This window comes from Nyctereutes procyonoides, unplaced genomic scaffold (genome assembly GCF_905146905.1).
Source record: "Nyctereutes procyonoides isolate TBG_1078 unplaced genomic scaffold, NYPRO_anot_genome, whole genome shotgun sequence".
Classification (NCBI taxonomy): Eukaryota; Metazoa; Chordata; class Mammalia; order Carnivora; family Canidae; genus Nyctereutes; species Nyctereutes procyonoides.
Window position 1 is genome coordinate 17,209,752 of NW_026575147.1, and position 23,783 is coordinate 17,233,534.

Consider the following 23,783-nt stretch of genomic DNA (forward strand, 5'->3'; position numbering starts at 1 on the left):
TTGTATAAAATATGTAATATATATAGTAGAAAACGGTATGCAAATATGTACCTTGATTTTAGTTTTTTTCCACATAGTCCTCATCTACGTACCCAGTAACTCCCGCCACCCTTCCTAGTCCTCCCCCTACACTTAAAGCATCGGGATCTAGAACATTCTGCTTCAGTCACACCCCCTTCAAGGGCAAGGTTTATTTCGAAGCTCCTGATCCAGAAAAGTGGGCGGGGCCTTGGAAGCTTCCGAAGGTACATGGAGAGACCACGGAACCAGTCTTCCGGTCGTTGTGGTTGTCGGGCGGAAGCCCATTCAGCGGACCGGTAGTCGGAAGCTCCGAAACTGGTTTCCGGCCACCTCAGCGGGAAGCGCAGACGCAAGCAGCTGGGTCTTGGGAACTAAGGTAGACGTCTAACTGTTGTCGCGGCGGAGGAAGTCAGGACGTCTGGGGCCGCCCGGGCCAGCGTTGGACCCCTGTAGCCCGTGAAGATGGTGTTGCTTACGATGATCGCCCGTGTGGCGGACGGGCTCCCGCTGGCCGCCTCGATGCAGGAGGACGAACAGGTGAGCCCGAGACCGCCGCCACCCCCAGGGACCTGCCGGATTTCTCCTTAGAACGCAGGCGACCTAGCGACCTCGTGTGCACTCTCGAGCCCTCTGAGTTGATCTTGTGCCCCTTCTGGCAGCGGAGAGACGACTCGTTAGGAGACTTTCCTGGCAGAGGTCTAGTTCTGTCTTCCCTGTTTGTCTCCAGAAGGGCGCTCCGTTTCAGGGGTGGTTTCGGCTGATGGGGCCACCCTGTGTCGTGTGATTCTTAGAGACTTTGTTAACATTCGGGATTTCTCCTTTTCTGCTGCTATCAAGGCTGACTAACAGGTCCTGGGGAATCAGTTTCTAAATTCTTCACGCTCTCTTGCGGTGGCACTTGATCCTTGACCTATCATGATGACATCTCCTTAAAGTGGGTGAGATAACATTGCCACAGGGAGACACCTGTTTGAAGTTCAGTATAGTACTTTCTTTCAGGGTTATGCCCAAATGCCACCTCCTCCAGTAAGCCTTCCTGCATTCCTACTGTTGGAATTACAACTCCTGTGTTGTATTCCTGTAATGCCTTGTACTTTTATCTGTTTTCCTTTATTTTTCAAGACTTTGAATTCCTAGGAGGCAGTCGGCAGATCTTAATCATTGTTGTGTTTCTCTTAGCTTTAACAACAGCAGTTTTATGCGGGTAAGTGCTGAAAAGTGTGTTGAATTGATTAAAACAACAACAGCTCCAGATATCTTGGATAGAATCTGTTTGGTGCCTTAGAATCACAAGGGAAATTTGTGTTGTGAGGACAGGTTTCTGGAGCAAGGTTGGACAGTCTCTGAAGAAGGGAGGCTGAGAAGGAAAATTTTGTAGGTAATTTAAAGTGATCCATTTTATTTTACTTTCTCATACATCCTAAGTAGTTAAAAAAAAAAAAACCTCAATGCCCCAAAAAAAGATGGGTTGTAGAAAAAATTATTTTGCACATATCTCTTCTTAGACTTTTCATTCATATATTCCTTAAAAAAAAAAAAGACTTTTTAAATTTATTCATGAGAGGCGCAGAGACACAGGCAGAGGGAGAAGGAGGCTCCTCTTAGGGAGTCTGATGTGGGACTCGATCCCAAGACTGGGCCAAAGGCAGACACTTAACTACTGAGCCACTCAGACGTCCCCTCATATATTCTTGAAGAAAAAAAAAATGCCCTTATTAAATACATCCGTTGTGTCAAGCATGGTGCTAATACAGGAAGTTACAGGACACACAGTCCCTATTTTCATGGAGCTATGGTTTAGTGGAAAAGCCAGAAGACTAACAAGCAATTATAATATAGCAAAACTGCTATGGAAAAGGAAGAAGGCTCAATGGCTGTTTTATTACCTTTCCTCACTCTTACCTTACAGAAAAGGTATTTACGTTGGTTTTGGGAGACCAGGAAAAGCCTTCCCAGGAGAAATGACATCTAACCTGACAGTATTGTCTAGTCATTAGGAAAGCTTCTATTTGGTTATATGCCTTTTTTAGGTCTGATTTGGAAATATGTTTATTTTCACATTTAGGAGAAAAGTGGTACAGATCATGAAGTGGCAAGTCATGCTAAGTGAAATGTTTTCTATTCATTGCATAAAACAAAGTCTAATCATTGATATATGTGAAAAATACAGTGTGTCCTTAATTTTCAGTTGCGAAATACTTTTCTTGCAATTTGTTAAGAGTTTTCTAGGACCTCTCTCTAGAAGCAGAGAAATGTTAAATGCAGGAACATGACTTGAACAAGGGAATAGTGTGGGAACATTTCCTTGAAGGGTATGTATATAGTTTGGGAAATGATTTTCCCCAGGGAGAAGTCTGGTCAGTTAATTGCCTTGGATTTCAATGTGGGCAAAGAATACAAAGTGAATTTGAAAGTCTACTTGGTATTAGTAGTTCCGTACTCTCTGCCTTATACTTTACTGAAAAAAGAATTTGTATATTATTGTATGTTTCTTTTTTTTTTTTTTTAAAGATTTTATTTATTTGAGAGAGAGTGTGCACATGCACAAGTTGGGGGAGGGACAGAAGGAGAGAATCTCAAGCCGACTCCTCACAGGCTGGATCCCCCACAGCCGAAATCAAGAGTCACTGCCCAACTGACTGAGTTACCCAGGCACCCCTATTGTGTGTTCTTAATTTAATTCCAAATTAGAATTTGGTCTACCAAGATGGGTTGGTCTACCAAGATGGGTTACTATGTTTAACTGAAACATGAAAAGAAATTTTCCACAAAAATATTTGTGGAAATTCCATAGTTATGATGACAATTCCATAGTTATTTCCTTTAGGAATTTGGACTTTGAATAATAAAGTCTTTCCTAAACTTTTAATATCTGCAAAAAGATTCATTTTTATTATGATGATAGTGTACAGAACATTTATAGAATACCTGCTACATGCCAGGCACTGTGCTGAAGCCTGTCAAATATATGATTTCATTCAATCTTCATACCAATCATATTAGGATAGTTATTATTCCTAATAATATTATAATATTCCTAATAATTTATAGATGAGGAATCTCCCAGTCTAGAGGTGATAGGTTTTTTTGTATGAGTCATATAGCTAATAAGTAGCATTATGGAATTTTTCATCAATTTCTTTTTTTTTTTTTAAGATTTATGTATTTATTATAGACAGAGAGAGAGAGGCAGACACACAGGAGGAGGGAGAAGCAGGCTCCATGCCAGGAGCCCAACGTGGAACTTGATCCCGGGTCTCCAGGATCGCGCCCTGGGCCAAAGGCAGGCACCAAACCGCTGAGCCACCCAGGGATCCCCTTCATCAATTTCTTAATGTCAGCACTGTTGAAACTTTAGGTCAGATAATTTTTTGTTGTGAGAAACAGTCATGTGCATTGTAGGATGTCTACTAATATCTTTAGCTTCTACATCTAATTATTTTTTAAGATTATTTATTTATTTATTTGATAGAGAGAGTGCACAAGCAGGAGGAGTGGCAGGCAGAGGGAGAGGGAGAAGCAGGACCTCCACTGAGCAGGGAGCCGATGTGGGACTCCATCCCAGGACCTCCGGATCATGACCTGAGCCAAAGGCAGACACTTAACGGACTGAGCCACCCAGGTGCCCTGGCCTCTCCATCTTAGATGGCAGTAGCACTACCATCACCACCACCCCTCCAGTTGTGTGATATTCCCAGACATTGCCAGATGTGATCAGCAGAATCACCCCTGTTTAAGAACCATTGGTTTTTATTTTTATTTTTTATTTATTTTATTTATTTATTTATTTTTATTTTTAAATATTTTCTTTATTTATTTGAGAGAGAGAGCATAAGCAGGGGGAGTGGCACAGGGAGATGGAGAAGCAGACTCCCCCCGCAGAGCAGGGAACCTGACATGGGACTCCATCCCAGACCTGAAACCATGATCTGAGTTGAAGGTAGACACTTAACTGACTGAGCCACCTAGGCACCCCAAGAACCATTGGTTTTGTTTTGTTTTTTGCTTTTCAAAGATTTTATTTATTCATAAGACACAGAGAGGCAGAGAGATAGGCAGAGGGAGAAGCAGGCTCGTTGCGGGGAGCCCAATGTGGCATTCAATCCCAGGACTCTGGGATCACGGCCTGAGCCAAAGGCAGACGCTCAACCACTGAGCCACCTGGGCGTCCCAAGAACCATTTATTTTTAATCAATATCTTTCTGACTCTAGACCAGAGCCTTAGTGCCTAACTGGTACACTTCACTGCCTTGTTCTAAAACTTTTTTTTGTTGTTGTAAAACTTTTTAATAATGTATTTCTTAGGAATCCAGAATAGCTTTTTAAGAAATGGATATTTCAGCCTAATAGTTTTATAGTTAAGTACTTTAATTGTTCAATGCAAATAATTCAGTGTACTTTTTCAATTATTTACATCGATAATAGATATCAGATGTTAGGTGGTTACTAGGTGCTAGTCCTGTACAAACTGCCTTATTATTGGAGATGAACAGTTACTCAGATAATAACAATAGAGATTAAAATTCAAAAAATCATTTAGGCAATGTATCTCATGCACTTTTTCCTCTTTGCTCAACTAGAAATATCAACATAGGGTGGTAGAGAGATTAACTTTTCTCTTCAAACCTAGATTCTGATATTCTCTTTCCTTTCTTCTATCTTTTTGGTGTGTTTCTCCTTTTTTGATGTTTGCTATTTCTTCATCTACTTTTCTATTCTACCTCAAAATGAAGGGTATTCTCTTTTCTTTCATCTTGCCTCAGCTCTGTGGACTTGAAGGTGTTTGATTTAACCAAGTATTCATCAGGGAACACCAAAAGAGCAGAGAGTCTGTTGTACATTTAAACTGCCACCCTCCCCCAACTATTGAGAGTTCATTAGTCACCTTTCTGTAATTGCTTTTAGAGGAAAATGGTTGGTTCTTGGTGCTTCTGGCCTTTGACCAGCTGAGTTCAGCAGGAATTTAAAAATGATAAGAGCTGCTTAACCAACTGAGCTACCCAGGCACCTCTTCCTCCTCAAGTTTCTTTCTTACTTTGAGATCTCAGAGAATCTTTCTTGGCATTTTGTAATTTATCATAACCAAAATGTTCATAAGACTCATGAATTTAAAGGCCTCAAGGATTTATTATATATGAACATAATAAATAAAGGAAGTATTATGTATTTAAAAAAGGTAAGAGCTTAGGTAAACATTCCTATAAAGACAAAAGGTGGCATTTGATATAATTAACTGTTCAGGAGTCCTAGGTAATAGCAATAAAAAGTATTGTAGTTGTGTGGTAAATTTCAACCCTGTACCTTTTATATTATACATAGAGCCAAATCCTAAATACGCTGTTGGATGACCTCAAATTAGTTTCAGAATTTGTCCAGACATTCACAGCCAATTCGTTATTGGATTGCTAATACGTATTTCCATTATACTGTATACAAGATTCATCAAGTTTGTTCTAGATGAAGTGGAAAGCAGAATGAAGACATCTAACTGTTTTTAGGTATTCTGGTGACTGTGGGTCCTTTGTGACTTTAATCCTAAAAGCAAAACTGCCACACAGTTTCTTGAGCATTTCCTGTGAATTAGATTTAATATCAAATAGTAAGATCACCTGTAAGGTGGATCACCAAAGCAGTTTTATTTTATTTTATTTTATTTTATTTTATTTTATTTATTTTATTTTATTTTATTTTATTTTATTTTATTTTATTTTATTTATTTTATTTATTTTATTTTATTTTATTTTATTTATTTATTTATTTTTTTTTTTACCAAAGCAGTTTTAACTGTAGAGTGGTATAGCATGCTTAGGAACAGGGACTCCAGAACTAGAATACCTGGGATTAAGTTCTGGCCCCTCCCCATTGGCCCCTAGTCCTTCAGGTTTGACTTCTTGTGCAGAAAATGGGCATTATGATTCTAATCACCTCATAGGATAGTTGTAAACATGATTTAAGTTAAATTATGTGAAGCGTTTAGAACAGTGGCTGGGATGGCAGAAAGTGAGTTTTTATTTAATTTCATTAGTTTGCCTATTTCTGAAAAATCTTTTCTAGATCCATTTTTCCTTAAAGCTCATATTAGAACTGTACATATTTGTGGGCACAAATATGCAATAAAGAGGAGTGCGTAAATGAATAATTTTCCCTGTTACAAAACTAGTCTGTGTTTAAAAAAATTCAGTAAATATGTATAAACAAAAGGATCAAAATATTAATGGTGATTATTACCAAAATCCCCACTTAAATTATATCCATTTTAATGTATAACCTTAATTTTTATATGTGTGTATAAAATTAAATAATGAATAGTACTGTAAGACTGTTCCCCCTGATTTTTTTCACTTAGTGTGTGAATATCTTTTCCTGTAATTAAATATTATACATTTTTTAAAGATTTTATTTATTCATGATAGACACACAGAGAGAGGCAGAGACATAGGCAGAAGGAGAAGCAGGCTCCATGCTGGAAGCTCGATGTGGGGCTCAATCTTGGAACTTGGGGATCACGCCCTAAGCCAAAGGCAGACGCTCAACCACCGAGCCACCCAGGCATCCCATTATACAACATTTTAATGGCTATATGGTATTCCACTATATAAATACACTACATTATTTAACCAATTTTATATTCTATTACCGAATGTTTTTTTATTTTTATATGCATTTTTATTTTTTTAGCATATGATGTGTATGTATTTTTTAAAGGTACAGAATTGTTGGATAAAACAATATGCAAAATTTTACGATTTCTAATACATATTGCAAAAGTAACTATCAGAAAGATTGTGCCAGCATTGTGTTCTCAGGGATGGTGATGCTATTGGAATCAGCACTGTAAAATGTTGGTTGGCATGCCATAATCTCTATGCAATCTCAGTGTTGTACATTGGAGATTACTACTTTGTTCATTATAAATCCCTGAAACTATAGCATGCTTTTGGCCATAGTTTCTTGTAGTCTATGCAATTATTAGTCTCTTTCTCTTAGGTTGAAGTAATGTTTACAATGCTTCTTATAAAGTCAAAGGATTTGTACCAGTCTTTTTTGACAATTTTTTGCCATTTATTTCTTCAACTAGTTTCTTTAAGGTGCTTACTGCCTTTAACTGTCAAAAACACTTTTGCAAAACAAAACAAAACAAAACACTTTTGCTTAATATCTGTGGTTTGTGGTTATTTTTAAAATACCAATTTCTGAGTTCCACCTCTGAGATCCTGATTTAATTGGTTTGGGGGTGGAGGAGATAGTGCTTGATTAGTTTTTTGTACAACACCCAAGTGACTCTAGTGTAAAGCCAAGGTTGAAAAAATCATTGATCAACATTGATATTATTTCTTGGCACTTAGTAACATTTCCAACTTTATTTGCATCCCTTTATATCTAATGTTGTGGGGTCAGATCTCTTCTGAATGCCTTGTCTAATGGCATTAGTGAAGCAAACAAATTGACAAGCACCATTCAAATTTAGGAATAGAGGATATTGTGCACAGGTTCAAAAGCATTTGATAGTATTCACTTTCTTTTACTAGCTGACTAGTCCTGAAAAAAATACATGCAGTACTGGTTAATAGAATAATGTTAATATATATTATAATATTAATTACTGTAAAGTATTGTTAGTATGTAAATATACACATAAATATACATATGTGTTAGTATAGAAATTTTCTCAAGAGTATTAAAACCAATCATTGCTATAGGACAGTACTAAGCAAGATAAATCTACAAATTGATACTTCTAGAGGCATCTGTCTAACTCTCCTGGTTCATTTTATACTTATTTATTTTTTTACTCATTCTGAAATTTACAGTTCATCATTTTTAAATATAGCTTAGAATCCTATATTTGTATGTTTGCTTGTCTCCCACTTTCACAATTTTATCATTGCTTCCTTGTTTTTACTTTTGCTCAGTGGTTCACTATCTAGAATTTATAGGTTTCACTTTGTATTTTCTAAAAGTTAGACCTCAGATACAGTCCTCAATGCCTTTTGAGGAAGAACCTAAAAAAAACCACGCTTTTTTATTGTAAATATTTACTTATTAAACACCTACCAAGGAGAGACTGTTTTATTGTTCAATCCAAATAAATAATTCAAAACAAAGTAATTCCTTTCTATCATATGACAGAAGGGCCTCCCCCCTGCCCAGTATATGGATAAATAAATAATGTATATTTGCTTTCCATTCCATTCTTTCCCATTTGGATATAAGAGGTTAGTGGATATGATGTTCTCCTTTTGCGATGACACTGCTATTTTCCTCAGTAGACTATTTTCCTTCATTTTTTAAATTATTAAACTATTTAGAAATGGTTCAAGAAAATATTACCTGTAATTCTTTCATCTGAATATTGTTATTTTCATTTTGTATGTATATGTCCCTTGCTATCCAAACTCAGAAACCAAATAGATTTATTCAGTAAAGAATATTTGACTTTCCAATCTCAGTCCTTACTCTTGTTCATTTTTACCCAGTTGCATGATAGTGTTCCTAGTAATTTTGCAGGTATGGGTGCATACATTTAGTTTTGCTGAAATGGCTCAATTCTCTAACATTATGTGGAAGATTTTGTTTGATACTCCAGGATAAAAGTGAAATTCACAGTCTGTTGTTCCCAGGATTTTCCCGAGTATAGAATATGTTGTGCAATTATGTGCCAATAAGTGTGCAAGTCAAATGAGTTAGGAGGAGGCCACTGACCTAATAGTGGAAAGAACATTGGATTGAAAGTTGAGTGCCTTAAAGACAGTTAAGAAGTACAACTTGCGGGGATCCCTGGGTGGCGCAGCAGTTTGGCACCTGCCTTTGGCCCAGGGCGCGATCCTGGAGACCTGGGATCGAATCCCACGTCGGGCTCCCGGTGCATGGAGCCTGCTTCTCCCTCTGCCTATGTCTCTGCCTCTCTCTCTCTCTCTCTCTCTGACTATCATAAATAAATAAAAATTTAAAAAAAAATCTAAAAAAAAAGAAGTACAATTTGCTTCTTAGCAAATAATGTGATTTTCTTTTTTTTTTTTTTAAGATTTTATTTATTTATTCATGAGAGACACACATACACAGAGGCAGAGACACAGGCAGAGGGAGAAGCAGACTCCATGCAGGGAGCCTGACTTGGGACTCGATCCCAGGTCTCCAGGATCAGGCCCTGGGCTGAAGGCGGTGCTAAACCGCTGAGCCACCTGGGCTGCCCTAATGTGATTTTCTTGAACAGCCAGGGGTTTGGTCTTCTTTTTGCTCTAAAAGTAGGCCATTTTTCTTTTGCTGAAATGAATCTTCGTAATCTTTAATGAAGGACCTTATTTATATAGTGTCCTTGTAGTATGATGCTGCTCATTACTTGTTATGTCTTTTTGTATGTGTGCAAAGTTCTTAAATGAAGATATCTTCTTTCAGTCTGGCCGGGATCTTCAACAGTACCAGAGTCAGGCCAAGCAACTCTTCCGCAAGTTGAATGAGCAGTCCCCTACCAGATGTACCTTGGAAGCTGGCGCCATGACTTTCCAGTGAGTATAATCCTATTTCTTTGTGATCATTTAGTATGAGATAGAGTAGATATAAGTAGCACCTGATAAGAATGGTAACAATTTTTTAAAAGTAAAGAAAATTTTAAAAATACAGCCTCTTCATGGAAACAACTTCCCTGGCTCCAATTCTGCAAAACAGAAATCTTGGTTTGTTTATTCAGTTTGCATACAATAAGTTAATCTGTTATCCTATGTCTAATGGATGCTGTATCCATTATGCGGTAATAGAGAATTGTTTGCTTTAGGAACCTCTTAGCACCAGGTGTATGTAGATTAGTACTGTTGCTCAAACATTTACTAACACAACCTTAACTCATATATACTTCTCTAAGCCTCTATTTCCTTTTTAAAATAGAGAAAATGGTCATGGTTTTATGAGGATAATGAAGGAATCTCTCTCTTGACATCTTGCCTTGCACATAGGGAATATCAGTAAATGTTAGTTATTAAAAAAAGAAAAATTGGGATCCCTGGGTGGCACAGTGGTTTGACGCCTGCCTTTGGCCCAGGGCGCGATCCTGGAGACGCGGGATCGAATCCCACGTCAGGCTCCCAGTGCATGGAGCCTGCTTCTCCCTCTGCCTATGTCTCTGCCTCTCTCTCTCTCTGTGTGACTATCATAAATAAATAAAAATTAAAAAAAAAAAGAAAAATTTTAAAAAGGTAATTTAAGAGCATCTCAATCATCGGTTACAGACAATGCATATAGCCAAGAGAGGGATCAAAAGGACTTAATTGAATTTCAAATTATCTACAAATAATTGATACTAAATGTTTAGTATGTCAAGTTTGAGGGTGATAAAACAGGAAGGATTAGAAAAAGAGAACAAGAAGGTCAAAGGAAAATAAAATAGTATTAGCCGAATAATCCTTATTGCTATTTTAGGAACTGAGGCTAAGATAATAGACCTGGGAGGGACCTGCTGTGTTTAACTTGAAAGGCAAAAAAACAAACAAACAAACAAAAAACCTTCCTCCACCCATCAGAAACAAACAAGTATACAAAACCAAAATCAAAACAAAACCCTGGTTTATTGGTTAAGAAAGTAGTGGATATTAAGTTTTATAAGGTATTAATTTGTATAGTATATGTAACATTTTTCTATAAATCTAATTTTTAACATCCAAAAATAATCTAGGCACCCAATTATATAGGTATGGTATCTTTATCTCTACCATGGGTTAGGAACGAAAAACCTAGGGAAGTTCTAGTGGAATTGAAAAGAAATTTTTTTCTTCTGTGTGGTTTGCTTTAGGAACTTTATAATCTCATCTTATCTGTTATTTCCATCAAAGGACTATTTATTAAAGATCTGTTTTTTGCCAGACCATATGTTAAGTTCTGCCTTTAACATCCATAGCTCTTATGAGCTTATCTTAGTAGCAGAGAGAAACACATATTCAGACAACTAAACTATGAGACTGTAGGGCAAGAAGTGCTGTAATTCAGTTAAATTAAACTGAGTAGAAGGAAGGAAGCATTAAATTTCCATTTGTAGGGAATACATTTGAGACAAGGGGATAGAGCGAGGGACAATACAGAGAAATTTCATGGAAAAAATTATAGTAGAATCAAGCATATGAAAATGAACAAAAATTTCTCCAGGTACATCAAAGAATATTACAGTTAGAAATATATATGTAGTGCTTGCTTTGGCAGCACATATACTAAAAATTAGAAATATATATGTATATATAAGCAGAAGTCCATGAGGATATAAAAGAACGTAAGTTTGGAGAACAGCATGATATAATGTGACCTACACCTGTTTTGGAGGCCACAAGTATTACATCAAGGAGTATGATTTTATTTTATAAGAATTAGGGAACCCTCAGAATTTTTAAGCAGGATAATACGGTCATATTTACTCTTTAGGAATAACACTGGTAATTTAGAAGATGGTCTGGGAGCAGTTGATTCAGATGCCCAAGCAAGAGATAGGACAGCAGTCTCACCATCGTCATCATCATCATCATCATTTTAAGGGGCCCGAGAGATTATATAATACACTCTAAACTGCTCTGTGGAGTCCTAGGATGTGTTAGGAGCCTCATAGTAAGAGTAGGGATTGGGGTATATATAGTACTTTGGGCCCTTACACTCCACTTAAACTGATGACCTTCTGATTTTATTTGATGTACATACTGGGTCTTCTGAATATAATTATTGCTGAAATAAAAAGAATACTAAAGCTAAAAAGACATTTGAAAATCACTGAGTAGCCTAACTTCTTTCCAATACCTCTCAGACATGTAATTATATAATTCCTTCCAGAATGCCAGAGAGCTCACTCTCATAAGAGGAAGTCAGTTCTGTTATTGGATAGTTTCTGATATTGGATAGTTCTATCCTGGAAGTTAGGGAATATTATTTGTCCTAAGGTCATTATCTGTACTCAGTAAACATTGTAGCATTAACTTCCAAATTCTAAGTATCCACAACAACTTCCAGTTCCCCTGTTTTTCTTGTAACTGGGAGGAGTTTAAATACGTGTTTACCAGGGGCTGCTGGGTGGCTTAATCAGTTAAGCATCTGCCTTTGTCTCAGGTCATGATCCTGGGATTGAGCCCCACATTGGGCTCCCAGCTCTGTGGGGAGTCACTTCTCCCTCTCCCTTTGCCACTCTCCCTGCTTATGTTCTCTCTCTCAAATAAATATGTAAAATCTTAAAAAAAAAAAAACATACATACGCACACACACGCACAGTAGTTTTCATACATAATCAAAAGGTAGATGGAGTCACAACTCTGTTTTCAAGAAAAAGTCGGGGATCCCTGGGTGGCGCAGTGGTTTGGCGCCTGCCTTTGGCCCAGGGCGTGATCCTGGAGACCCGGGATCAAATCCCATGTCGGGCTCCCGGTGCATGGAGCCTGCTTCTCCCTCTGCCTATGTCTCTGCCTCTCTCTCTCTCTCTGTGACTATCATAAATAAATAAAAAATTTTAAAAAAATAAAAAAATAAAATAAAATCAAGAAAAAGTCATAGGTATTAAGATATTTTACTGAATTATAAACAATTATAATAAACATGTTTAGATACTCCTTTTGGAATATAATTCTAATAATGGGACATTGTTTGCTTTCTGATTCTAAGCATTTGTGGTTTGAAGTTGATTTTTTGACTTAGCTAGCCTCAAAGGGCTTAGGCTAGAATATTTTCAAAAGTTTATAAAGCACTGAAAGTCTTCTTCAAGTTGTTGGGGGTATTGTTATTTTACAGACAACTTTTTCTTGTTTTTTTTTTTTTGTCTCTTCAGCTACATTATTGAGCAGGGAGTTTGTTATTTGGTTTTGTGTGAAGCTGCCTTCCCTAAGAAATTGGCTTTTGCCTACCTGGAAGATTTGCACTCAGAGTTTGATGAACAGCATGGGAAGAAGGTGCCCACTGTATCTAGGCCCTATTCCTTTATTGAGTTCGGTAAGTTTTTGCTCTTTATATCAAGAGAGCAAATGATAAGAAGAAGCTGTTTGTTACATTGATAATAATTTTGTCACTTTTTTTCCCTGATGTTTTCTTACTGAAGTTTTGGATTCTGTGTCTTCCATTTCATCTCTTTTTGTCTTTTGAATGAATGAGACTTTTTCTCCTAAGTAATTTTCTCTGGTCTTTTGATCTTTTTCTTAGAACTTGTTGCCATTTGATCTTTTTTATGGTTGATTTAATTAGTCATCAGAACTATTCCCAAACATCTGCTTGACTGGTGTATAGTAGCTGAGCCCACCCCCTGCCCTGCCCAGTAAGGTTCATTTTCTGGAGATCAGAATTTGGAAATCAGAAAGAAGGTATTTTGTTTCTTGTAGATCCTCTAATTAAAAAAAAAAAAAAAAAAAAAAAAAAAAAAAAACTGGAAGAGGTATGGTATTAGGGGTGGATAACATTTATTACATGCAGAAATAGTGAGCATGGATGTCCAGCCATGTATGTACAATAATTACGGAAAGATTCATCATCAGTAAAGCATCTGATGTCAAGAAATCAAAGGAAATGTCTTGGGTACCTTAAGTAGAGAAGTGAGAGTATGTATGATTAGACTACATTACTGATATTTTTAGTTAAAAAAGAAACGCGTTTTACTGTATCCGAATTTCTGAAGTGTTTCCAATTTGCTTGATAAATGGTCATCTTACTTTCAGAAATAAAATTTAGCAAAACACTCCAGTGTTTCATAACTATAAACTCTTCAAGTGCCAATTTTTATAATGTCTGCTTTTTCAGGTTTTATTTTTGAAGATAATGAGGGTCCAGTAAACCCAAGAAAAAAAATAAAATAAGACTACTATATCAAGGTCACACAGGGAATAGTTGGTACACTCAAATTAGCTTAAAGAATTATATACAAAGATGAATGGGGTATAGGTGAACTATAAGGTACTGTAATCTGAGATCAGTAACAGTGTAATTGTTTTCATCCCTAGGCCTGAGGGGATAAGAGAAAGGAGCAGTTTCTAGAACTGCAAAGAAGAAAATTTATAGAGAAGGTCAACTTGAGAGGAGTAGTAACCTCTGGTTGGAGAGTTACTGCCAGGCCAGGGTGATTTATCAGGGAGAGGGTGGGGAATAAAAATCCTAATGTCACTATCCGCTCTCATGTCTTACCCTTGGAGTTCCCCCATTGGCTGAACCTAAGTGGAAGCTCCAAGGCAAGGAGCCGACCGTGTAGTCCATGCAGGTCAGCTTCCCAAAGTAGAAAGTGTGGTGCAGAAGGGTGGAGAGGAGGTCTAAAGAGGCAAATGAAAGGTATCTAACTCATATAACTCATATAAAGAATTTTTGCCAAGAACTGAAAATAGAATCTTTAATAATAAGTCATTCTTTTTACAGTTTTGAGAAATACAAACATGGGCTAATCATGAATAAAACTACAGTTTTGTAGTGGGATTTTGTTTTACCTGAAGCTTAAGAACAGAGTGAAATTAGGAATGTATGTTAAAGAAAATACTTGAAGACAATATTTTTCCCGCTTTTGATGGTAGAATAATGCTTGCCATGTTAACCTGTAGTGATGCGAGATTGTTGCCAGTATCCTTTTCAGGGAATGTAAAGCATTAAGTAGTAAAACCCTAAGGATCCTCGGAACATGGTTTGAAAATCTCTGCTTTCATGAAAGGCTTACTACAATGGGGCCTAATTTCTCTAAGGACCTTGAGAGCAGACTTCTCATTTGAAGGTATGCAGAGGACATTTCTCCTGAATGGTCTTCTATCTCCATTTTACAGATGAAGAAATCAAAACTCAAATTTTGATGCTCATTCAAGAGCTTGGTTAGCCATGGACCATTGGCAGATCCAGGACTAAGCTCAGAACTTCCCGATCCCTGCAATACTTTGATGGACACAGTTGTTCATGGTCACTTTTCTTCATTATCCCAGATACCTACATTCAGAAAACCAAGAAGCTCTACATTGACAGCCGTGCTCGGAGAAACCTAGGCTCCATCAACACTGAATTGCAAGATGTGCAGAGGATCATGGTGGCCAATATTGAAGAAGTGTTACAGCGGGGAGAAGCACTCTCAGGTGTGTAAAGCATTAAGAGTCCTTCCTGTAGACAAGGATAGCTTATTTGGGGATACTTTTTTTGCTGTTAGACTCTTATCCAGTACTGTTAAACATTTTATCTCTTAGAGATAGATTACATTACAAAACTTCCAGTGTGGTATTATTTTTTTCCCTAGTGTGATTAGTTTCTGTTGAGTTGGAATGGTGAGAAGGTCTTATTCCATATTAGAAGCAATTACTGCTTCCGAGATATTTACAACATTAAGTAAATATTTTCAGAAACACATAAGTTAAGGGAAATGAAGAATGAGAGGAAATTGTCAAAGATTTATTGCAGTGGTTTCCTGACTAGTCACTTTGGGAGACATTATTGCTGCCAGATCAAATGTCATAAAATGCCATTTTTATCAAGGCATTCCTCTTCTGAAAAACTTTTAAAATCTGTGACCACAAGATAAGATCTAGTTTGATTTCAACTTTTATTCTTATTGCATGTTTGTAATGTGCAAGACATTGTGTTCTTTCTGTCCTGGAAGATTTCAAACTTCTTTCATGCTCTGTGTCTCCCAAACATTCCGCCTCAGCTGGGTCAGCTTCCTCACCATCCTGGACCTGTTCTTTAAGATCCAGATAAGAACTGCCTCTTCAAAGATGCCTTCCCTGATTCTAGTAGCCCACATCACATTAATCTCTTTTGTCCTTTAAACTCTTTAAGACACTTAGCTAGGTAATGGTTTTTGAAGCACATACTGGGTATTTGTGCATGCATGTGTTTGTGTGTACTTTCCTAATTTGCCTTAAAATATATATATTTGCCTAATGTTTAAATATCACCTAAGTGTTTACTGTACCCTTTAAATGTACTACTTATGTATTTTGTATCTGTTTCATATACTTCTTTTGTTGTTCTCACAGTAATGCTTTAATGAGTATTTCATGAACTCAACTTTGTGATGTCATTCATGAGTAAATGGGTTTTCCTTTATTACAAACTACAAATTGTAACCTCCATGTCACTAGTCAGCAGTTGTCCCAGCTTCATACTCTTTTTTTTTTTTTAAATTTTTATTTATTTATGATAGTTAGAGAGAGAGAGAGAGCGGGGGAGGGCAGAGACACAGGCAGAGGGAGAAGCAGGCTCCATGCAGGGAGCCCGACGTGGGATTCGATCCCGGGTCTCCAGGATCGCGCCCTGGGCCAAAGGCAGGCGCCAAACCGCTGCGCCACCCAGGGATCCCAGCTTCATACTCTTTAAACATCAAATGTTAGATGAGTGAGTCTGTAAATTTTCATCATAACAGACTTAACAGTTTCTACCTGGGATAAAATAGACGAGAGCAGTTTTTCTTCGATCTCAAATTTATATAATCATTTTATCAAAAGTGTAAAAGGATTCTCATCTAGTGCTTTGCTGGTTACTTCAAAGCTGATGTACTGATGGGAAAAGAAGACCGTTGACCTTTGAACAGTATGGGGGTTAGGGGCTCCACATACAACATTTGACTTCCCCAAAACTTAATTACTAATAGCCAGCTGTTGACTAAAAGCTTTTCCCTTAGCAGTCAGTTAACATGTTATTTTGTACATAACATGTAAACAGTCAGTTAACATGTTTTGTACGTTACACATATTATATATTGTATTCTTACAATAAAGTAAGTTAGAGAAAAAATGTAATTAAAATCATAAGGAAGAGAAAACATCTATGGTATTCCCTCAAAAAAAAAATCTGTGTATAAGGGAATGCACACAGTTCAATCCCATGTTTAAGGGTCAGTTGTAAATTTCTTTAATTTTTAGTAGCTTCATCTAATTGGAAAGATAAGAAACATGTCATTGTCACAGAGTAATTTATAGTATAAGGGTACAGACATCAACTGAACACTTACTTTGTGTGTGTGCCTAACTTTGTGTTAGGCAATATGGTAATGGGACTTTATTTTTTTTAAGATTTTATTTATGTGAGAGAGAAAAAGAGAGTGAAAGCACAAGCTGGGAGAGGGGCAGAGGGAGAGAGAGAATCTTAGGCAGACTCCGTGCTGAACGCGGACCCTGAGATCATGACCTGAGCCAAAACGGAGAGTTAGATGCTTATCCCACCCAGGTGCTCCAGAGGGACTTTATACATACATCTTACTTATGCTTTAGGGTAATCCCTTGTAAATTAGGTGGTATCAAACCACTTTTACAGATAAAGCAGAGACTCGGAAAAGTTAAGTAGTTTACTTTGAGTCACACTGCTACTGCCTAGAACTCATGGCCTCTCCAAGTCTTTGTCCATCTTCAGTGTATGATAGTTTTAAATAGATATATAAACAATAAGAGCTGTAAGATGTAGCGGGAAGTAGATAAGGTGAACTGGGAAGATTTCTTGAATTTGGATAGATCAGAAAAAAGTCAAGAGTGGGATTTTAAGAGGGAGTAAGAAAAAGCACATCTGAACAGAGCACGTCTGAAGATAGTGAGATTAGCTTACCTCAAAAAATATTTTCTTCCTCTTTTTGACTTCTTCATAATAAGAATCCATCTTATATGCCTTCTTTCTCTTTCTAATTTTTTTTTTTAAGATTTATTTATGTGACAGCAAGTGAGTACAGATGGGGAGGGGCAAAGGGAGAAGGAGAGAGAGAGCCCAGTGGATTCTATGCTGAGCGCAGAGCCTGCTATGGGGCTTAATCCAAGGACCCTGAGATCAGGACCTGAACTGAAACCCAAGAGTCAGTTGCCCAACCAACTGCACCACTCAGATGTCCTCCTAGTTTATTTTTAAGACTGATTGATGTATGTATGTATGTATGTATGTATGTATGTATGAGAGAAAGAGTGTCTGAGTAGGGAGGAGTGCCAGAGGGAAAAGCAGAGTCTTTTTTTTTTTTTTTTTGAAAAGCAGAGTCTTAAGCAGACTCCCTGCTGAGCATGGAGCCCAACATGGGCCTCCATCTCACAACCCCGAGGCCATGACCTGAGCCAAAACAAGAGTTAGATGTGCAACCACCTGTGCCACCCAGGTGTCCCTTTTTCTCATTTCTAGTTTTATAGCTAGCCTGCCTTGCATTTAGGACTCAAAAGTAGTCCCTGTGGATTCTTTCAGCAATATGAAATGATGCCTATTTTTATTGCATAAAATACCTGTTTCTTTTAAGTTATGGGTTTTGTTTTTTTCATTCAGAGGTGCACCCTACTGGACTGTGAGTTCCCCAAATACAGGGGTCGTGTATGTTGTAATCATCATTGTATCTTCTGACACTTTGCATGGTACTATAACATAAATATTTGCTAAATGACTTCTCCCAGTAGTGACTTTGTCTTTGTAATATCATGTGTTTCCAAATGTTCCTATGTAAAGGAATTATCTTTACCTGTTGCTTATTTCGTATAATATTCGCTAATACTTGTTCTGCTGCCCAGTTATTCTCAGCAGATTTAGATTCATTTAGCAAAAAAATTTTTTTTTTTGAGCACTATTGCCAGACTCTGTCCTGGGCCCTGGGGATATAGTTACATACATAGTAGCTAAAAACCTCTCTCCAGTGGAGTGTCCATTTTAGTAGGTTGGTTGGAAAGATTCCTCACAGCATTGTCATGGTTATTTCTCATCTCCTAACTTTTCTTGTGTGACTAAGTGTTTTTCTTACAGGTCAAATTGCTAATTTAGAAGTGGTTGTCATGTTTTTGTCATTAAGTAATACCACATTTCTCAATCAACTCAGTTTGTTAAGCAACTTCAAATATTCCAAAAGTATTCTCTAAGGAAGAACAAATTCATATTGCAAAATAGTTTTTTCAAAACTTTAAAGAAGTAAAATGATCAAAATTCACATGTCACACTGAGAATTTGTTTTTATTATTAAAATATGTTATGTATTTTACTCCAGTCTAGCTTGTTTCTCTCTGGTTGCTTCTTTTACATGCTCGGTTGACAGTTATAGAAGGCAGCCACATTATAGATATCCTTTTAGAAAAAACTTTGCAAAAGTTCCTAAAAAGCTTAATTTAGTAGTTATTGGTGGTTGTCCAGCACCTGTGATTATATTTTAGTTACTTTCCAGTGTCTGTTGAAATATAATTTCTGGTAGCATCATAATAGTCTTCACCATGTGGAGAATTTTGGCAATTTGGTAGCAGTCACCATTGAGATATAACTCAATACTCAGTTTCTGATTCATTGAATTTTCTGGTTACCTGAGTCTTATCTTACATAGATTATCATTTTTTAAGATATGAGAGAATATGATTTAGAGCATTAAAAGATGATTATTATCAACTAACACTTATCAAAGGCTTATTATATGGAAGGATTGTGTTCACTTTACAGGCATTCTCAGGTACCTAAAATCCTATGGTACAGTTTGTGTTGTTACCTTCATATTATAGATGATGAAACAGGGTCTTTGTGGACACGAAGTGAATTGACAAATGTCACATGCCTGATGCACTTGAGATTTGAACCAAAGACCTGAGACCAGAGCCAGCACTTTTTTTTTTTTAAGATTTTATTTATTTATTCATGAGAGACACAGAGAAAGAGAGGCAGAGACACAGGTAGAGGGAGAAGCAGGCTCCATGCAGGGAGTCTGACATGGGACTCTATCCCAGGACTCCCAGGATCACACCCTGGGCCTAAGGCGGCGCTAAACTGCTGAGCCACCTGGGCTGCCCAGAGAGCCAGCACTCTTAATTAACCACCTCATGGTACAGCCTCAAGAATTTGAACATAATTTAGTCTGGGAATTTTAAAATGCAGTATAAAATTTACAGTGTATTAGAATCATGGGTTAATCAGTATATGTAACTTAACTCTTGAAATAAAAATGATAATTTAAGCTTTGTGGTTTTTTTGGAATAATGCCACTCATTTAAGTTATTTTTATGCTAAATACATGAGAGAGAATACTTCAGAGACTAATCACTGTTTTCCTTTTTTCTTCTTTCACAGCGTTGGATTCAAAGGCTAACAATCTGTCCAGTCTGTCCAAGAAATACCGCCAGGACGCAAAGTACTTGAACATGCGTTCCACTTACGCCAAACTTGCAGCAGTCGCTGTATTTTTCATCATGTTAATAGTGTATGTGCGATTCTGGTGGCTGTGAAGTAGTGTATCCAGTCACTGGCAAGGGTAAACCTAGAACCCGGCAGGTGTATGTTTTCAGGAAGCTGAGCTCACAGAGATGTGTATTAGAATTCCAAGTGGAACTTTTGCTTCTAAAGACCTTGCAAGGAAAGACATGTCCTGAAAATGAAGTGTTACACCTCATTTGATGAAGCTTACCCCTTTGTAGAAAGTCTCTTTTGGGGGCAGAGGCTTTCTCTGGGTGTTGAGCTATATATGTTAGGGAACAGTAGATTGTTTTATTTTAGTTTTTTTTTCCCTCCCAGTGTTTTTACATTTTTAAAATAGCACTGAGTGGGGCATTTTCTTTCTCTAATAGAGCCATCAGTGAGATCTGGCTTAGCCCATGCTAGCAACAGTCTGAAATTCCTTCAGAGAAGGCAGCCCGTTGGAAAGGTTTTTGACTGTATCTAATCAACATTCCTTTTGTTGGTGACATTTGTGATTTTCAGTAATCTAAGTTTTTGATGGCCTTGTAAACAAGACTCCACTATGTGAAGGTTAATTGCTGTGCTGCAAAGATCTTGTCTATTGGCCCCTGTAGGAAGTTAACCTTTGTTGTTTTCCTTTTATGACATTTTGCTTATTGCACAATTGCTTTAGGGATAATTGAATTATATTAAGATGTCTTGAAATTATATTATAGCACTCCTTGATTAAGAAGCTGAAGTGTTTTCTGTCATTTACTCTGTAAAAGACTTAGATTTAGTTTGGGACGTTCTTACTTTTACTTTTCAGCATCCGGTTTTTAGTAATAGAAGAGTAAGTATAGCATACTGCTAGCCAGAGCCCCCCGACTTAATGGGAAGATAGGTCCCAGCCCATCACTACAGCTTTGTCTTGCCTCTTTTTACTTTCTCTACTCTCTAGTAGTAGTTTTCCCCATTCTCTTTTCCTCCTTCTGACATTTAAAAAATTCCTCTGTGCACAGTAGTTTCATGTCCCATAAGCATTCTCTCAGGATATTCTCAAATTTCAAAATGGAAAATGTTCAGCTATGTAGTTAGACTTAAATTTTTACAGAGCAGCTACTCAAACTACTAAATATATTTATCTGAGAAAGTCTCTGAGAACACCTCATACCTGCTTCAGTTTATGTAAATTCTCTGAGAATGTTCTAGAGATAGGTAACTCATTTCAGTGGCTTCTATTAACAAATAAAAGTACCTGCAATTTTTCCCTTTTTTGCTCAGGGATGATGGGGATTTCCTTTTACCTTCTGAGGTAGGATTTTTTAATTGAGGAGAATAGACCTTTTAAATATTATCACAAGGGTCTACAGTATAACCTAGAACTTACACATACTGCAGATATTTCTTTAAAGTCATACAGGAAAATGAGCCAACTTCTTAACATCTTTGGAGAGAACTTTAGTAAACAATTTTATAACTAAGGAATCATCAAAGCTACTGTCCTGATTCCTGATAGGGAAAAAAACAATCCTATTTCCTTAAAGCAAGAAGAAGTGGCTTATTTTGTTCCTGATAATTTACAGAACTAGAATAAATTTTTTTTCTTTCCAGTTTGGACTTAAATCTACCAATTGGAGTCTGTGCATGAAATACGAAGTTACTTTTTATAGAGATTAAGTGCTTTTAAGTCCCTAGAAGGCTTGTCCCTAGAGTAATGATGTTGGTAATAAAAGCCTCAAAATCTGAAAACCTTAGTGGTACCATAGCATTTGGTTCTTCTACCGAAGTGGAGTGGCAGCTCGTTGTTGAGAGTTGCATGCAGCAACCAAGTGGCCAGCAATGAAATAAATACTTCTAGAATGTTCCCTTCGGTGTGAAGTTTTGTTATCTGGCTATTTATGTACACATAACTTTCTGAGTACATTTCTACATGAACTCATTGGGTCAATTAAAAAATGAGAAGACAGGCAGAATGATGTCTGTCATTCAATTTGTCTCATTCCTGTCAGGAATGAGAAAGTGGTTTAATGTTATGACGTAGAAAAATGAGAGAATAAGACTGTCGTGATACGGCTCCTACTTCCTTCTTTCTTGGAGGTAGTGGGAAGATCTGACCAGATGACATGTATCCACAAGCAACCAGGCATCTCAGGTTGAACGTGATAAATAGTGTCTGAGGTTATTGGGGGCCTAGTAAGAATTAGGACACCTAATTTACTTTGGGAAGGAGTATGGTAAGAGAAGGAGAATGGGGAATTCTGGACAGAGTCATCAGTTTGTGCAATGTCATCAGTAAAAGAGTGAGACCCATGTTGGGGATAGTAATTAGCATGGTTCAACTTAGCCAACATATTGGGTAAGTTTGGACAATTGAAGAAGAAGAACCGGACTGGTACACCGTAATAAAGAGACTTGTCTTCCATGCTAAGGAGTTTAGGCTACCCTAATATCAGTGGCAAGAGCTAGCATCAGATCCATGGTTTCAAATGATGGCCAAAGTATAGAAGATGTATTAGGGCTAAGCCTGAAAGTAGGGAGATGAAACTGGGGAACCATCAAAGGTAGAATGAGACATAGGAGGCAGGTTTCAAGCAATTTTTAAGAAAAGGTACCAGTAACTAATATTCACATAATGTACTTTGTTCGGAGCTTACATCTCACATTCACATGTTGAGGTTAGCACTATTTACCCCATATGAATGAAGAAACTTTACAAAGGATTCTTCTGTTGGTGGCACAGAAAAGTTCAATGATTTTCCCAAAGTTGTGGCGCTAGAAAGTGATGGAGCTGAGTTTTGAACCCAAGCAGTTTGATTCAAGTCTGTGCTTTTCTCCACTAGACTATTCCAATGAGAGAGCAAAATAAGTACCAAAAATGTATTTTGAATGTTATAGTTAAGGAACACCTTCATGCAGGCAGAGATTGCTCAAGGGGAGTGTGGGGCAGAAGGGTTGCAGTGGGTTGAGGATTGTGTCAACCTCTAGTAACTAAAGGCACCCAACTAATTTTACAGAGTAGCTTTGCTGGTTGTCATGACACTGAACTTCATAACATGCTTTTATTAAGAATTCTCACAAATGTTGAAGTGTAATAATATTTGGCACATTGTAGATACATCTGTTCATTTAAATGTCTAGTGGTTATTAAGCTTTTTGGAAAACCTTGAAAATCTGATGGAATATATGTGCCTTTCCCTAGAAGAATGTTCAGTGTACATGCTGGTATGCATACATAGTGTGGGTGTTCAAGAACTCCACAAAAGCCTGTTCATGGTGTAGTGGTCCATGATCCGCAGTTAAGAATTCCCCAGATGCATAAGAGTAGAACTCAAGGAGTACTTCAGATAAGTACCCTGAAGCCTTGAAAACTGTCCAGCTATAGCGACTTTCTACAGTTTGAAACTTACTTTGTGGATGAGATAGATATATTCTTGAGAAATTGTGTAAACTGTCCCCTCTCCCCCATTCTGTCAAATATTTTCCTGTAATGCATTCAGGGATCTGATTCTATAGAAAAACTTTAAAAGTTTGGTCCCAGCTCCTCAAATTCAAGTTTAAGGAATGTAAATTTTTTATTTTCTATTTTTATCACTAGGAAGTCTTGCAAAAGCAAATGAAAAAACAAATGGGTAATCACTCCTGCATACACAGCATTTACTAATATATATAAAAGAAAACATAATTTATAGTCCCATCTTCTTGGGAGTTTTCAT

At 37.2% G+C, this 23,783-nt stretch overlaps 1 protein-coding gene across 1 annotated transcript; it reads left to right on the forward strand.

The window, feature by feature from the left end:
- Window positions 1–336: 336 nt before the first annotated feature.
- Window positions 337–21,934, forward strand: SEC22B (SEC22 homolog B, vesicle trafficking protein). Its single transcript, XM_055312513.1, has 5 exons — window positions 337–558; window positions 9,418–9,527; window positions 12,806–12,966; window positions 14,919–15,065; window positions 19,984–21,934. The coding sequence occupies exons 1-5, from the start codon at window positions 484–486 to the stop codon at window positions 20,136–20,138; spliced, it is 648 nt and encodes a 215-aa protein (XP_055168488.1). The 5' UTR covers window positions 337–483; the 3' UTR covers window positions 20,139–21,934.
- The last annotated feature ends 1,849 nt before the right edge of the window (window positions 21,935–23,783 follow it).

What these genes read in the sequence shown, in the direction of transcription:
- SEC22B (XM_055312513.1), top strand. Translation starts at nt 484, where the DNA reads ATGGTGTTGCTTACGATGATCGCCCGTGTGGCGGACGGGCTCCCGCTG. An exon ending in CGATGCAGGAGGACGAACAG is followed by an intron (nt 559 to 9,417) that starts GTGAGCCCGAGA and finishes ATCTTCTTTCAG; the next exon opens with TCTGGCCGGGATCTTCAACA. An exon ending in GCTGGCGCCATGACTTTCCA is followed by an intron (nt 9,528 to 12,805) that starts GTGAGTATAATC and finishes TTGTCTCTTCAG; the next exon opens with CTACATTATTGAGCAGGGAG.